Raw genomic sequence first — 15,529 nt, 5'->3', positions numbered from 1 at the left:
AACAACTTGTTCCTAAACTTTAAAATACAAATGACAATTGGAAATGAATTTTTCATGAGAAAGATGACGATGATGATTATTATTTATCGATGGAGCCCCCATCCCACATAGATATGGATGAGGAGTACCGTATTTTGGCACTGCAATGAGATTAATTTCTTTATATGTTCTAATAAGTAATTTCCTGAAATTTTTTGTAACAACTGTATTCTAAAATAATGTATGGTCTAAAATGTTCTAGGTCTCATGAAGCTCACACTGGATGGATACGGTTTAGATTCAAAGATGTGCGCTGATGTCTTAACCTCACAACACCGTACATCTTAAAAACGATATATTTTTATTTTAAAAAAATCAAATAAAATAGTAATTAATATTGATAATTCATATTTTCTAAATCTTTTAAAAATATAGCGTTAAAATAGATCATCAGAAAAACACCTAAAAAATCCTGATAATAGAGATTTGGATGTATTGTACAACATGACTTAATATTATGTATAAATGAATGTGTAGAGTAAAAAATTGCGTGATAAATGTAAATTACATCGCTAAATAACATATCTAAAAAATGTATACATATATATATAAAAAAATCTATTTTTTAATGAATTAATCAAAATATTTAATTTCAAAGAAAAATTAAATTAAAAAAATATAAAGTAATAATATATAATAATAATATATATAATAATAGTAATATATATATATATATATGTACATACTTTTTTTAAACAAATTAATCCAAATATTTAGTTTCAGGCATATGAATTGAGCCTTAAACAAAATAAATGTTATATATACATCTCTAAATAACATATCTAAAAAATGTATATATATATATATATATATATATATATATATATATATATAAAAATATATATTTTTTAATGAATTAATCCAAATATTTAATTTCAAAGAAAAAATAAAAAAAATATATATATATAAACTAATGTATGTATATATATATATATATATATATATATATATATATATATATATATATATATATATATATATATATATATTATTAATATTAATATTTTTAATATGTACTTACTTTTTTTTTAAACAAATTAATCCAAATATTTAGTTTTAGACATATGAATTGAGCCTTAAACAAAATAAATGTTATATGTTATGTGTGGCATGTTATATGTTACGCGCCGCTAGGTGTGGTGCGGAACGCGGCGACCAGAAGACGCTTTGAGTTCCATCCAAGTGGATCAGCACAGTCCAGGAAAGTTCAGGTGAGCTCAAAGCCTTTGAATCATGTCATAGGAAGACCAAAAATGAAAGAATCCAAAGTCGGCAAGCCATCCGCATTCCTGCGCGGTTCCCAGGGTGCTGGGCTCCCTCCAGAACTTCCCCGAGTTCGCCAAGGTGTACAGCTGCAACAGGAGCAGCTACATGGTCTCGGACAAGGTGTGTCGCGTGTGGTGATCCCTCAAAGCTCCGCCCGGGACTTCCTCGCGGGTCCCCGGACCTCGCATAGGAAGCGAGGGCGCCCCCATCTGCACGGAGAAGGACTGCGGCGCGTGCGCTTCCTTGGGGGACGGCGGCTCCGACCCCCAAACGGACGCAACGCTGCCACCTCTGCATTTCATCAAGTCAGCCTCACAGCTCTTACTGCATACGACCAACGATCACTCCTTTGTCTTATTGCTTTTTTTTTTTTTTTAATCGTTTTTACCTTCCGTACCGCACAAGGGTTAATGTACTCCAACCCACCGGCTTATAAATACACCAAACGCCCACTTAACACTCATGGAAGAGGGCTGAACCACTGTGTTATGTAGGACTGTTTTCAGCCTTCTTTTACTCTCTCTCTTTATACATACTGTGATTTAGCTAAATTATTTGAGAAAATGTGCTATGTTTTGCCAAATAGAGCTACGAAAATCTAACGCGATTAATGTAATCGTTTGATTCGGGTGAATCGGCTTTATTACCGATACAGGATTGTACTGCAGTGGTTCTCAAATGCGCCTGAATGCGCATTAAAAAGATTAAAATGAAAAAGACCAAAAAAAAAAAAAAAAAAAATAGATGCTGAGTTGTTATTGCTTGTCATCTGTACCCAGAGCAACCGTAATGTAATTTTGAAACATTTTTAATGACAAATACGAGAGGATTTTTTCCCTTAATTCATATCCACAAAAACAATATCAGAGAGGAAGTCCATCGAATGTAAACGTTGTGGTTGACTTCCGAAAATGAATTGAATGCTTTTCAATATTCTGATAGGGACGATACAATTATGTTTTCAAATTAAGTGCAAATTAGTTGGAACATGAATCTGCCTTTTGCCAAATTGTCTTCTAGCGACTCAAACGTTTTTTTTTTATTAATTTATTGTTTGTAGACCCCCAAAATGCCTTATACTTATTCAGGGGTACGTGTCTGAATAAAAATTCACAGGGGGTACATAACAAAAAAATATTTGAGAACCACTGCTGTCATGCATATCGAGTTTTTCTAAGATCCACTCACCAAATTACTAAGATGACAATCGACACACTTTCATTTTGTTTTTTGTTTCGTATTTTTCCCCATGGCCACGGCTGTCTGCTGTATGTTATGGAAATCACGATGCCTTACATGACCTGTGGTGCCACCGTTGGGAAATGATAAAGATAGGTTGCTTTCACAAATCAACTGTTTTTTTTTGTTTTTTTTTGTCTATATATATATACTGTATATATATATATATATATATATATATATATATATATATATGAATCATGGCGTTCTGTAGTATATGGGCCCAGAAATCTTTATAAATTTAGTATTCAAAAAATGTTTGAAAACACTGGATTGGAAGCTTAAAGGGTCAAGGAAGTTTTTGCGGGGTGTTTTTCTGGGTGTTCAGGTCAAAGAGTTCGTGCAAGGACATTTGTGGTTAGGATTTGGAATTGTTTTGGGACTTGTTTTTCTCTGTGTGGTCACATGATCTATACTCTCACAATGTAAGAGGATCACATGTGAGCTTTCTAATCTTTGTAAAATATTTGGCGGGAGTTGCGATTTAAAAAGCGTGAAGCATTATTTTATACATGGGGAAAAAAGACAATTCTAATCTATATTTTTTGTTTTTTGCGTGTCTGCCGGCATCTCTCCTAAAGTGCATGTCATTGTCGGTGAAAGTTTATGCTCTTGGGGACGTTTTTTTTTTTTTTTATTCACATATAACTGCAGGCTGCAATAAAAAAAAAAGAAGTCGTTTGCCTTTTGTAAAGAAATCATTTTAGACAGTTTGATGTTTTTCTATTTTCCATTTCCAATCGTTTGTGTCAATCATTCCCTCCTGGCTTTACCTGTAGAAAAGACAAATATACCTCAGTTGCCTGTATTTGGATATTTTATAGTAATATAATCGTCATCTTGGAGAGCGTGTTTTTTTTTTTTTCCCTTTCAAAATAAAATGTTTCAATGACTGCGGGCAACTGCCGTTACTATTTGTGTGTTGAATACGTGTGGGCGTGTGAGCGAGCGAGCGAGTGAGCGCCTGAACTTGGCCCCCTTTCAAAAGAGACCGACTCAAAAGGCACCAAAATGATAAATATTCCTCTGCTGCATTTTGAGTCATATCCAGCAGATGTTTCCTTTTGGCCCATCGCTTCAAGAAGCAGTCCGTCTTGAAACTCAACCTTTAAACCCTTACACAAATTTACCCTTCTTTAAATTTACCCCTTACCCTAACCCCAATCTTTATTTGACTTCATTTGAAATCCCGGCCTATTTGAAACCCTAACTTTAATCTTGGTTTAGAAAAAATGGCAATTTGAAACCCTAACACAAGTTTAAAACCCAAATTGAAAACACTAACTCTAATTTGAAACCATAGTACTAGTTTAAAACCTTAATTTTAAAGGCTAATTCTTGTTTGAAACCATACTTTGAATCCCTGACCCTAGTTTGAAACCTTTCTTTGAAACGCAGACCATAGTTTAAAACCCAAATTGAAAACACTAACTCTAATTTGAAACCATAGTACTAGTTTAAAACCTTAATTTTAAAGGCTAATTCTTGTTTGGAACCATACTTTGAATCCCCGACCCTAGTTTCAAACCTTCCTTTGAAACGCAGACCATAGTTTAAAATTCTAATCTAAAACCCTATCAGTACTTTAATTTTTTTCTTCCCTACCTTGAAATTCTAAGTCGATTTCGAAATCCTACTTTGAAACCCTAACTGTAATTTGAAACCCTACTTGAAACCAAATTTAAAACCCTAACCACAGTTCAAAACCCTACTTCTATACCCTAAATTTAATTTTAAAACCTACTTTGAAATCCTAACCTCGCTTTGAAACCCTGCTTTGAAATCCTAACCCATTTGAAATCATAACCCTACCTTACTTAAAACCCTACTTTGAAACCCTAACTTCAAACCTTAGCCTTCGATTATATGCTTTACCCTCATTTGAAAACCTCCACTGAAAATCTAGCTCTTGTTGAAAACCATCATTTTCAAATACTTTCCTAGTGTGATTTAAACTTGTTCTCGGAAACTAAACCCTACAAATAAAAAGAAAAGAAGAAGAAAAAACTAACAGAACCCTTAAACAAGAGCCAAATGTTTTGCAGGTGGTGTCGACTTGGCAGAAAATGCGAGGCACATGCCATGGCAGCAATCACATGACAACACAACAAGATTTTTCACATGTTGAGCAACATTGTAAATTTTGAAAAATTCTTTGTTATGCATAGTACATACAAGTAGACAAAGAACCTGTACAAATTGTGCTCAAGGTCCATCGGCATGGTGATTGTTAGAGCCCCCCCCCTCCCCCAGAATGTAGTCTGGTCTACTGACACCCACTGTGAGGGTTCACACTACCCACACAATCCTGCTGTCATTACACACACACACGTATAACATTTTCAAATCTCAGCATGTCCTTGTAAAACAACTCACTTCTTTGTACGTGACCCCAAGTGTGTGTGTGCATGTGTGTGTGCGCACGCATTCGTGTTTGTGCGTGGGGTACTAAGAGGTCCGATATGCAATCGTCACTCAATTATATGCATTTCGAACACACGCACACCTACTTACACACACTCGCACAGTTACTAATAATACATGCGGGGTTGAAATTCTCCAAAGTGCTTCATGTGAGATGAAACCGCGTTGATGCACTCTTGACCCAACTACAACTGTCGAAGGCTGCTGACAAACATCAATTCAGCCTCTGTCTTTCGCATGAGTAAATATGTAGCTGCTTTATCTATCTATCTATCTATCTATCTATCTATCTATCTATCTATCTATCTATCTATCTATCTATCTATCTATAAATAACACTGGCTGGTTAGCCGATCTTTAGCTGGCTAGACACTTAAATAGCTAGATTTTATAACTAGCTAGCTAGCAAATTAGCTAACTCGCTATCTGTCTAACTAACTCTCTAGTTAGCTATCTATCTATCTAGCAGTTAGCTAGTTAGCTAGGCATTATCCATATAGATGCTAGATATCTAGATAGCTAGATTATAGCACATAAGCTAAGTAGCTAGCTAGCTATTTAGCTATCTTGCTAGCTGGCTACCTTGCTCTCTTGTTAGTTATAAGCTAGCTGTTAGCTAAGATAGCTAGTCATCTACTGTTTATCAAATGTGCTACATTCTAGCACATCGGTTTGTAAGCTAATTAGCTAATAAGATAGCTATCTAGCTAGCTGTTAGCTAATTAGCTCATCATCGGCAGGATATCTAGATTCTAGCATATTTTTTAGTACGCTTACTAGCTGACTAGCTAATGCACTAGTTAGCTATTAAGTTGGTATCTAGTTAGCAATATAAAATTAGCAAATTCGCTAGTTGGCTCTCGTTAGCTATCTAGCTAGCTGTTAGCAAGCTAGCTTGCAGTTATCTATCTAGCTGCTTTATCTATATTCAAGCACATTAGCTAAGTAGCTAGCTGTCAAATTAGCTTGCTCGCTAGCTGCCTAGCTTGCATTCTAGTCAGCTATCTATCTTTTGTTGGCTCGCTAGTTAGTTATCTACGATATATCCAGATAGCTAGACTCTAGCACATTAGTTAGTAAGCTAGCTAGCTGACTAGCTAATTAGCTATTAACTTGGTATCTATCTATCTATCTATCTATCTATCTATCTATCTATCTAGCTAGCTAGCTAGCTAGCTAGCTAGCCAGCTACCACGTATATTTGTTGATTTATAAAATATAGCAACCAGCCAGCTAGCTACCATAACGGTTGTTTACCTTGATTAATTATATTATAAAGTTGTCACCGACTCAACAAGCATCGAAATAAAAGAGTGCCACTCGACGTACATAAAATCTCAAAACATTTTCTCTGTTTCAGCCCTTTCAACAGCAAATATGGTTTGCATTGCTCGGCATGTCGATTTCATTCATTAAGGGATGTCCGTGCGTCTTCCAGAAAATTACGGCAGCTGTATTATTTTAAAGTCCAATTCCCGTTATGATCCAGTCATACATATCAGCAAATGGAATATTTGCGGACGAGGCTATCAAGCGAACATCTGTCATTCATTCCTGAGTCAGTGGTGCTGTAAGCACGCAAGCCTAATTATCGACTTGAACCGAATCTCTGGCAGAAAGGTCAGAGAATGAAGCATGTTAGGGTAGGGTGTGCTGCCCAGTCTTTATTACTATGATATTGGAATTTGGGCTTAAGCACGGGTTCAAATGTGCTCGCTCGGCAGACTGCTCGGAAAAAACAAAGACATAAATCACAAATTGTTATGCGTATATGATGTATATTTTTATGATTTTTTTTTTTTAAAGGAGCAGCGCTTTTCAAAAAGGGTCACAATTCTATGTTTAAAGTCGTATTTTTAAATTAAGCGTCAAACCTTAACCTTGACTAAAAACCTGATTTTGAAACCTTAACATTAGCTTGAAACCTCAACCAATTGATAACTACGCCTTGACTTTTTACCATGATTTGAAACCCAAACTTCAACCCCAAAACCATTTGTGAAACTCTTAACTTGAAAGCCAAACGATGGTTACAAACATCATTTAAATCCTTAACCTGGGCTTGAAAGATTTCTTTGAAGCCTTAAACTGGCAACCATCCTCTAAAACCCTACTTCAAAAAGTTAACCGTAACTTCAAACCCAAACCCTGGCTAGAAACCTTATTTTAAAACCATCATTTGGCATTAAAACTTTTTTTTGAAAACTTTAACCTCGATTGGACACTGCATTTAAACTTTTTTACCATGATTTGAAACAATAACAGCAAACCCAATCTATTTTGAGAAACACTAACTTGAAACTCAACCCACCATCATTTTAAAACCTTAACCTGGACTTTAAACTTGAAGTGAAGCCCTAGCCTTCACTCGCAACAGCGCTTTGAAACCCGACTTCAAAACCCTGTTAGTGACTTGAAAGTCAAACCCTGGCTCGAAAACTTAATTTAAAACCATGAATTGAAGTTAAAAACCCTTCTTGAAAGCTTTGACCTTGACTGGAAACCCTATTCCCTATTTTAAAACCCTAAAACTGTCTTGAACTGCAAACCCATTTCAGAAACCCTAACCTGAAATCATAGTCATGGTTTTGCCACCTTAACCTGGGCTTGAAACATTTCCCTTGAAACCCCAAATCCTTACCTGTAGTTCATACTTAAGCCTATAGTTTTACAAATCTAGTTTCCGAGTCTAATTCTTGTTTTGGTGGTGGCTGTGGTTATTTTTTATTTTTTTGTTTACTTTCTACTTCCCACAGTGGTATCCCGTCTGCTGCTGGGTCCAAATCCTGCTCAGCGCGTGTCACGTTCAATAAAAAATGAGTCAATATTGATTTGAAGTGTTTTCTTTCCTCCTCTTAGAATTCAGAGTTGTGAAGTCTCGATATCGAGAACGTTGCGTAACTGGACCGAAATCAAGCCGCAGCATTCAGACGTTCACGCATTCATACTCAGCCGCCATTCACGCGTGTTTTTGACACGTAAAAATGCTTACTTGGCGGACATCTAATATCCCCTCATTGTCCCGTCCCGTCTTTTCTCAGTGGATTGGGTCCCAGTTTTACTTGGACCTCTTGGAGTTTTTCCCAGGTGGATCTTCTCCAGATGAGGACTGGACTTTCTGTCTCCTGTGGCTTCAAATGTAATCAGGTTACTTTGAGGAAAAACAGATTTTCTTTGCGGCTTCTCTTAAAGAAGTTGAGGAGAGAATCATGTCAATAAAAATCAAAACTGTCTGAGACAGCAAGTTAAAAGATTAACTTCTATTTTACATATCAACATAATGTGAGTTTATTTTATTAAATGTGCAAGTAAACTAATGAAAACTATTACTTAGGTTACTGAAGTAATAAAGTTTAGATTAGTTTAGGATCTAAAAGTAAGATATGAATGAATTACTTTAGGTACTGAATAAATAAAGTAATTGATGACCATAGGCAATCAAATACTAATGTATTCTATTACTATATATATATATATATATATATATATATATATATATATATATATATATATATATATATATATATATATATATATATATATATATATATATATTAATGAGAGGATTATTTTCCCCAGTGATCTTTTACTAAAAATCAATTAAAGAATAAGATTAGAGTTGTTCATTATTTATTTTTAAGATATTTTTGCAATATCATTGCAATATTGTTAGGCATTTCATTTCAATTTAAGAGACTTAAAAGTCATCTTCAAAAATAATTTACACAAGGGGATTGAATTTACATTTATGAATTAAGAAATTTCAGTCCACATTTTTCCACATGTATATTTTTTTATCTTTTTTTTTTCTTCATCGTCCAACAGTTGTGTACTGTATTTCTTTTTTTTTTTTAAGAAGGGCGCAGGTATTGCGGACCAATCACAGTTTAGCTTGCAAAGATCACATGCCCAAACTCCGAAATTAGGTGGCTTGTGATTGGACGTTACCTGATGCCCTTTTCTCGGCAACCCAAAGTGAAAGAGATTACGGAGAAAAGCAACACACTGCACGTGACTCTATAAAGAGCAGAAATATGCGAGGTTTTATTGTTTCCTTTAATAAATTGACGAAATGATCAACGTATAACCGTTTAACGCAAATACAAAGCCTCGTGCAGGCTCATTTGCTCCAAGTCGTGCCATGAGCAGCAGGCAGCTGTCTGCGTCATCTGCCACGATCCCCGCAGCGACAGTTCATGATGCGTTCAAGGGTAAACCGAAAAAACAAGTTGTGACATCATTAAAAGAAATGTAATTGTTTTAAATGCCTGTAAAAATGTGCGTGGGAAATCATATATGTCCCAGATAAATGTAATTTTAGAGGAATTAACGATGTGAACGTTATACTCGTTTTATTGTTATTTCTTTAAACTTTTTTTTCCGGTTTGGTTTCCACCATAACCTTGCCTGTGGCGTTTCTGTTGCTCAACTTCCCATTTCTGAGATAAAAAAAAAAAAAAAAATTGTCTGAATTTCAAGAAAAGGATGATTCATGACCTGATTGGAGCGAAGACTTATTTTTTTTGAAGACCTGTTCTTCAACAGCCTGAGGTCAGTTACTCAAGACTTATTGCAGTATTTTTGTGGAATTTCACGCGGTATTTTTTTTTTTTTGAACTGAGAATCCACCCGCCTAAGTTTCCATGAAGCAATAAAGTTTGTCTTGGAACAGTAAGGCCAGAACAGGCTTGTGTTGTGCCAATAAACTCAACTAAAAGGACACAATTAAAAATATTATGTTTTTTTTCTGCTATCTATCTATCTATCTATCTATCTATCTATCTATCTATCTATCTATCTATCTATCTATCTATCTATCTATCTATCTATCTATCTTGCTAGCTAGCATATCTATCTATCTTGCTAGCTAGCATATATATCTTGCTAGCTAGCATATCTATCTATCTATCTATCTATCTATCTATCTATCTATCTATCTATCTATCCATCTAAACATTTTTTCACAAAAAAAAATCTTATTACAGATGGCAAAAACTGACGGTTCCCTCTAATGGCATGTCTAGTAATCACATACTGCATACTGTTCAGTTGTATTTCTCTTTAAAGTTCTATATCTTTGCATTTAATCCTAAATATTATTTTTTTTACGATCTATTCAGGAAAAATGATCATTTAATTCGCATAGTAATTGAATCATCATTTACATCGATAATTTTTCCACATTTCAGCACCATCTGGCTTAATGTTATTTGGTATCACTGTTGAAATTGTCCTGAGTGTAAAAGTTGCTTGCAATAAAATCAATTGTACCTTTCAGGAATGAAACTTATTATTCTTTACTCGACTTGTTGCATTTTAATTTTGGTCAGGATGGCGGCGCTCCTCTTATGATGTGAAAGTATCGCCGAATGGTATCTAGGGCTGGCGATGAGTGAGAACAAGGAGACGCGGGAAGGCAAGAAGAGGAAAGCGAGGCGTAATTAGGTCAACACTCGTCTCCTGCAAGGATGACAGCTCTCGCTTCCTCCTTCACTCTCTAATGCCTCTCATTCTAATTGGGCGCCATAATCAATAGCTCCCGCTAATTGCACTTATGCAACACAAGCACCCTCGTGTTCTTGTCGTGTAACCATACATCGACACTCAAGCACAGGCATATACGAATGGAGAAAGTTACACCGGATTAAACAAAACAAAAAAAAAGTCTACACACCCCTGTTCAAATGAAGTGGTTTTGTGAAATAAAAAAAAAATGAGGGTGATTATATCTCAGTTTGTCTTGGAACTTTGGGACATTTTCAGTCAGTCTGAATGAAATGCAAGTGGGGTGAAATGAGAACATAGCTGAGCTCTTGTTAAAAGTGACACGAGTTAGCAACATTTGCGCCTAATGAGCGCCTGGAGCAGGACTGATCACTTCCTTCTGCATAATCAATACAAGTCTGTAGCAGCTACAGTAAGTCACATGATTTAAGATTGCTTTGTTTACAAGCAATAAGCATATCATTTTTTAGGCTGGATCATCTGTGATTTTATTTTTGGATTTTGGGGGACTATTGTCAGGCATTTGAAAAAAAATGACCACGTCATACTTTACATCTGGAAAGTAGACATGTATGTATGTTATGTTTTTGTTTTTTTTTTTCACCAAAAAAAAACACCCTTCTAAACATCTAAAACTAAACCCGTAACCATGTATATACATCTATATACAATTGATATATGTCGATGGAAATGAAAGAAAACACGCTTTAAAAGAAAGGTTAAACACCTCTTTACCTTCGAGAGTTCCATAAAATTACTAAATATTACTGATGAACATGACGTTTTAAATTCTGACTGACTGAAAGCGGTGCACAACGAGCTTCTGCTGCCATCTAGTGTTAAAATATATAACTAATTGATTTTTAATAAAAGATCAATGGGAAAATAATCCTCTCATTAAATCAAAATTGTCTCTAGTACAAAAACATATATATATATATATATATATATATATATATATATATATATATATATATATATATATATATATATATATATATATATATATTGTGAAAAATGAAATATATTAAGACCATGTAAATGTCCCCCCAGTTGCTCTGATTAAAAACTATCCCATCGGAAATGAGGACACCATAATTTTAGGAATTAATTATTGCAATTTTGTGGAAAAAAAAAAAAACGTTAAAAAACGCAGTAGAGTGCTTCTTTCAGTGCGAAAAAAAAAAAAAAAATGAGGAAAGGGTTTCTTAAAATTTGTCCATCCTGGACATGATATGTTTCCTGGTGTTCTTCTCAGGCTTGAAGAGAATCAAGTAGCACTTAGGCGCAAAGATGCATCCCAGCAGGCCGTAGCTGGAGGCCAGGATGGCAAAGACCTCGGTGAGCGTGGAGTACTTCCCCGGGGAGCTGACGTAAGCGGGCACGAAGGCCACCCACACGGCGCAGAAGATGAGCATGCTGAAGGTGATCAATCGCGCCTCGTTAAAGTTGCCCGGGAGCTTCCGGGCCAGGAAGGCCAGCGGGAGGCAGAGGCAGGCCAGCAGGCCGATGTAGCCCAGGACCAAAGCGAAGGCCGCCGGCGAGCCTTCGTCGCAAATCAGGATGACCGCGGCGCTCTCGCGGGGAATCAGCTTCCGGGGGGTCGGGGGAGCCGCGATCAGCCACGCCGTGCAGATCAGCACCTGCGTGCATCAACGCAGCGGGAAACGCGCATCCTACCGACCTTGGCCAAGTTAGCCAAAACCTCCGCAAACACTTATTTTCTCACTCACTGCCAAAAAGTTTTATACGATTTTTTTTTTTTTTTTAGGAGTCCAGAAATTCAATACCAGGTATCTACTGTATTTTCCGTACGATAAGGCGCACCTAAAAGCCTTAAAAAAATTAGAAGCTGATGGTGCGCCTTATATATCGATTATATCACGTACTGACTGCACAAACTGCTGACTTCTCTGATCATTGAGATAACATTCCCTTGAGCGCACCGCCATCTAGTGGATTAATAACAGAATGCAAATGCAGCCCCAGCCACCTCTGGAGCTTTGATTCCATGCGCCTTATAATCATAATAATTATAAACTGCGCCTTGTGTACGAATAAAAAAATTCGGCCATTCATTGAAAATGCTGCAGGTGCTGCATTTTCCATTGTCCGTCGCTATAACAAACATGGCCGCCACACCCCCATGTAATATCATTTCATGATAACTATGATAACTAGACCTACCATTTTTAAAACATAGTATTGGTCTATAAGTACACATTCATTTGCAAGTTTTTGAAATTTCCAGTCATTTAATTTATTCCTTTTTAATGAATGAATCTGAATTCAACGAGATGGTTTTTGTTTCAAATAATTCTAAGAAAATAGTTTCGATACTGTTATGATTGTTGTTTCGATGGATGATTACTGTTTTGTTTGTGTAAAGAAAAGGTTCTGCCGATCGTAAGCACTTACACAAGATCAAGTCTTTAGTATATGAACACCTTAGTGAAACCGTCACGCCGACCAATAGCAGACCAGCATCTTTCTGACGTATACCGTGACGTATATAGTGACGTATGAACGCAGTGTGACTCAAAACGCACGCACACTGACCGGCAAGTTTGAATTCTGTAATTGTTGTTGTAAAGCGGGAAAAATGCTGTAAAAAGGGGACGAGAAAAAAACGTAAGCTGGGGACGCTGCAACCCGGGGGTCCACTGTATAATTATGAATATTGTAAAAAATGATATATTACATACAATAATTATTATTACAAGTCAAAATTCTCACCTGAATCAGAGTGCAAAGTCCAATAAAGGCTTTTTGCTGGGCGGGCCCAAAGCACTTCATGACTCTACTCCCGTGAAGCGAGGCCTTGAACGCCATCAGCACCACGATGGTCTTCCCCAGGATACAAGAGATGCAGAGCACAAAGGCGATGCCGAAGGCCGTGCGGCGTAGCATGCAGGACCACTTGGAGGGCCGGCCGATGAAGGTGAGCGAGCAGAGGAAGCACAAGGTTAAAGAGAAGAGCAGAAGGAAACTCAGCTCCGAGTTGTTGGCCCTGACCACGGGGGTGGTCCTGTGATAGGAGAAGACCAAGACCACGACGCAGGTGCAGAAGGAACCCATGAGGGAAATGGCCATCAGCGTGATGCCCACGGTGTCGCTGAATGAGAGGAACTCCACCTTCTTGGGGATGCAGGCCGTCCTCTCCTCGTTGGACCAGAACTCGGGCATGCAGCGCGCGCACTCTATGGCATCTAGGGCGAGAGAATACAGACGCGTTAGCGCCCTCGCCGGAGACTCTCGTCACGTACGGGGAGCGAGCGTCCGCACCGGTCTGATTGCTAATCTCCCCCGCTGTACACACCACGCAATCATGGCAGCAGATAGGGAAGTTATGCCGGATGGCCTTGCGGGTGCCGGGGGGGCAAATGTTGCTGCATACTGATAGCGGGACCTGCGCGACAAGGGACACACAAACTACACCGGTTCCTTTACAGTCGCTCCAGACCTCGTTTGGTAAAGATGCAATACGAGAGCTGGATGCTAAGTTTGGACCGGGAAACAAAAGTTTCCTTCACTCAAAAATATGTTCCGTGTACCCACAGGCCTAAACACGATATTCTGATTGGCATAATTGCCCAAATGTAGGATGCACAAGTGTATAAGGTGCACCCTTAATTTTATGGTTAAATTCTGTTTGGCAACAACACCATCGCAAAATAAAGTGAATTTCATCTTTGTGAATTCTTCATATTTCCTTGTGATCAAGTCAGTAAGTTATATATTTGTTGCGGGTTAAGGTAAGTGTTTCAGATTTCCCCCATTGTGAACAGTCAGTGAACACAGCGCCAGCATAATGTTTAATGCGCTCGAATCAGGTGTTTTTTTTACTCGTAGTTGCGTAGCATTCGTGTTCCACCGAGTTTGTTTGTGTGCATATGCCGCAATTAATAAACGACTCAAATGGAATACATTAACAGGTTCTCTAACTGCAGCACTCTTCTGCAATCTTTGCCACTCTTAATTGAATCAGATGGCGACATCATAAGCTTTACACGTTTTAGTAATCTTCCTGTGTGTGAACAGGAATGGGCTTGGACGTTGGTTCAGTCTGCTCGCTTCTTTTATTGAAATTAATGCCGTAACAACCTCAGCTAACATGAGCTGTTGTTAGACGCAAATGGCACTGGTTGCTAACAGCCAACGGATGTCCGCTCTCTAGCTCGTCCTGTTACGGAAATAATTAGATAGATAATATAATGCATAATAAGAATTCGGTCAGCATAAAAATGCAAATCTGTGTGTCAAAAATGTTGCTCAGTGTCATGCTTACAACTCTATAGTAAATCTTATTTTGTGAAGGAAAACGTTATTTCCATTTTTCTTGAACACTATTTGTGTAGAGATAATAGAACAACAGTCCTAGCTTGCAGGCTAGGCTAGCAATCTAAAAACATGCACTAGCATGTAGGCTACAACACTGATGTTCTCACCTTTTTTCATACATTTTAATTAAAATTTCAAATTTTGGGCTGCTGGGAAAGGAAAAAATGACATTAAGGAGGAACAGAACAGGATTTTTCGGTAACATTGTGAATATTATCGATACAGCTCTCGTATTGGATGTTGTGTTTGCAGCAGTAATTCAGTGAGTTCTCTACTTGGGTTTGGTTGCCATTCCACACGATGTCCTCACTCTGGATCCGAAGCTTCTGCTGCCTGTCTCCGACCGTCTCGTCAAAGGTTCCGATGGTGACAAACTCCATCCCGGTGCTCGGTCTCAACTGCCAGTTGACCAGGTCGTACATGGCCGCCGGGTCACCGTTCTCATCGAATGTGATTTCATCTCCGACGGAGGTGAAGTACTCCACTTCTTTTATGTAGTGAAGCAGCTGAGGATAAAGAATATTGGTTGGATGATTAAGAACCAAGACAAATATTGTATACTGTATTATCGATAAGCACCGATTTTACCAAAATAAAAGCCTCCCTTCTTTTATCATACAAAAGTGTTTTCCCATTCTATAGAACTCATTAAACACGTTTGGAAAATTGCAAAAACAATTGATTTCTGACAAGCTTTTTGTCAAGCGCAAAAGTG

At 37.4% G+C, this 15,529-nt stretch overlaps 2 protein-coding genes across 7 annotated transcripts in view; one reads left to right on the top strand and one right to left on the bottom strand.

Annotated features, from left to right (window-relative positions):
- LOC148415518 (neprilysin-like) overlaps positions 1 to 3,446 on the top strand; it is a 40,935-nt gene extending 37,489 nt beyond the window's left edge. The window contains exons 22-23 of the mRNA XM_088428316.1: positions 1,174 to 1,250; positions 1,344 to 3,446. Coding sequence (XP_088284442.1) covers positions 1,174 to 1,250; positions 1,344 to 1,443 — 177 coding nt within the window. The 3' untranslated portion in view covers positions 1,444 to 3,446. The remainder of the gene's footprint in view (positions 1 to 1,173; positions 1,251 to 1,343) is intronic.
- An 8,100-nt stretch (positions 3,447 to 11,546) lies between these two features.
- LOC148415511 (extracellular calcium-sensing receptor-like) overlaps positions 11,547 to 15,529 on the bottom strand; it is a 49,101-nt gene continuing 45,118 nt past the window's right edge. For all 6 annotated transcript variants that reach the window (XM_088427737.1, XM_088427742.1, XM_088427738.1 and 3 more), the window contains 4 exons: positions 15,090 to 15,320; positions 13,759 to 13,882; positions 13,210 to 13,682; positions 11,547 to 12,116 (listed from right to left, as the gene is read on the bottom strand). In XM_088427737.1, the coding sequence (XP_088283863.1) occupies positions 11,682 to 12,116; positions 13,210 to 13,682; positions 13,759 to 13,882; positions 15,090 to 15,320 (1,263 nt within the window). In that variant the 3' untranslated portion in view covers positions 11,547 to 11,681. The remainder of the gene's footprint in view (positions 12,117 to 13,209; positions 13,683 to 13,758; positions 13,883 to 15,089; positions 15,321 to 15,529) is intronic.

Source organism: Hippichthys cyanospilos, chromosome 11, assembly GCF_059441005.1.
Source record: "Hippichthys cyanospilos isolate Australia breed blue-spotted pipefish chromosome 11, RoL_Hcya_1.0, whole genome shotgun sequence".
In the NCBI taxonomy this organism is placed as follows: Eukaryota; Metazoa; Chordata; class Actinopteri; order Syngnathiformes; family Syngnathidae; genus Hippichthys; species Hippichthys cyanospilos.
This window is presented reverse-complemented; position numbering and strand designations above follow the sequence as displayed.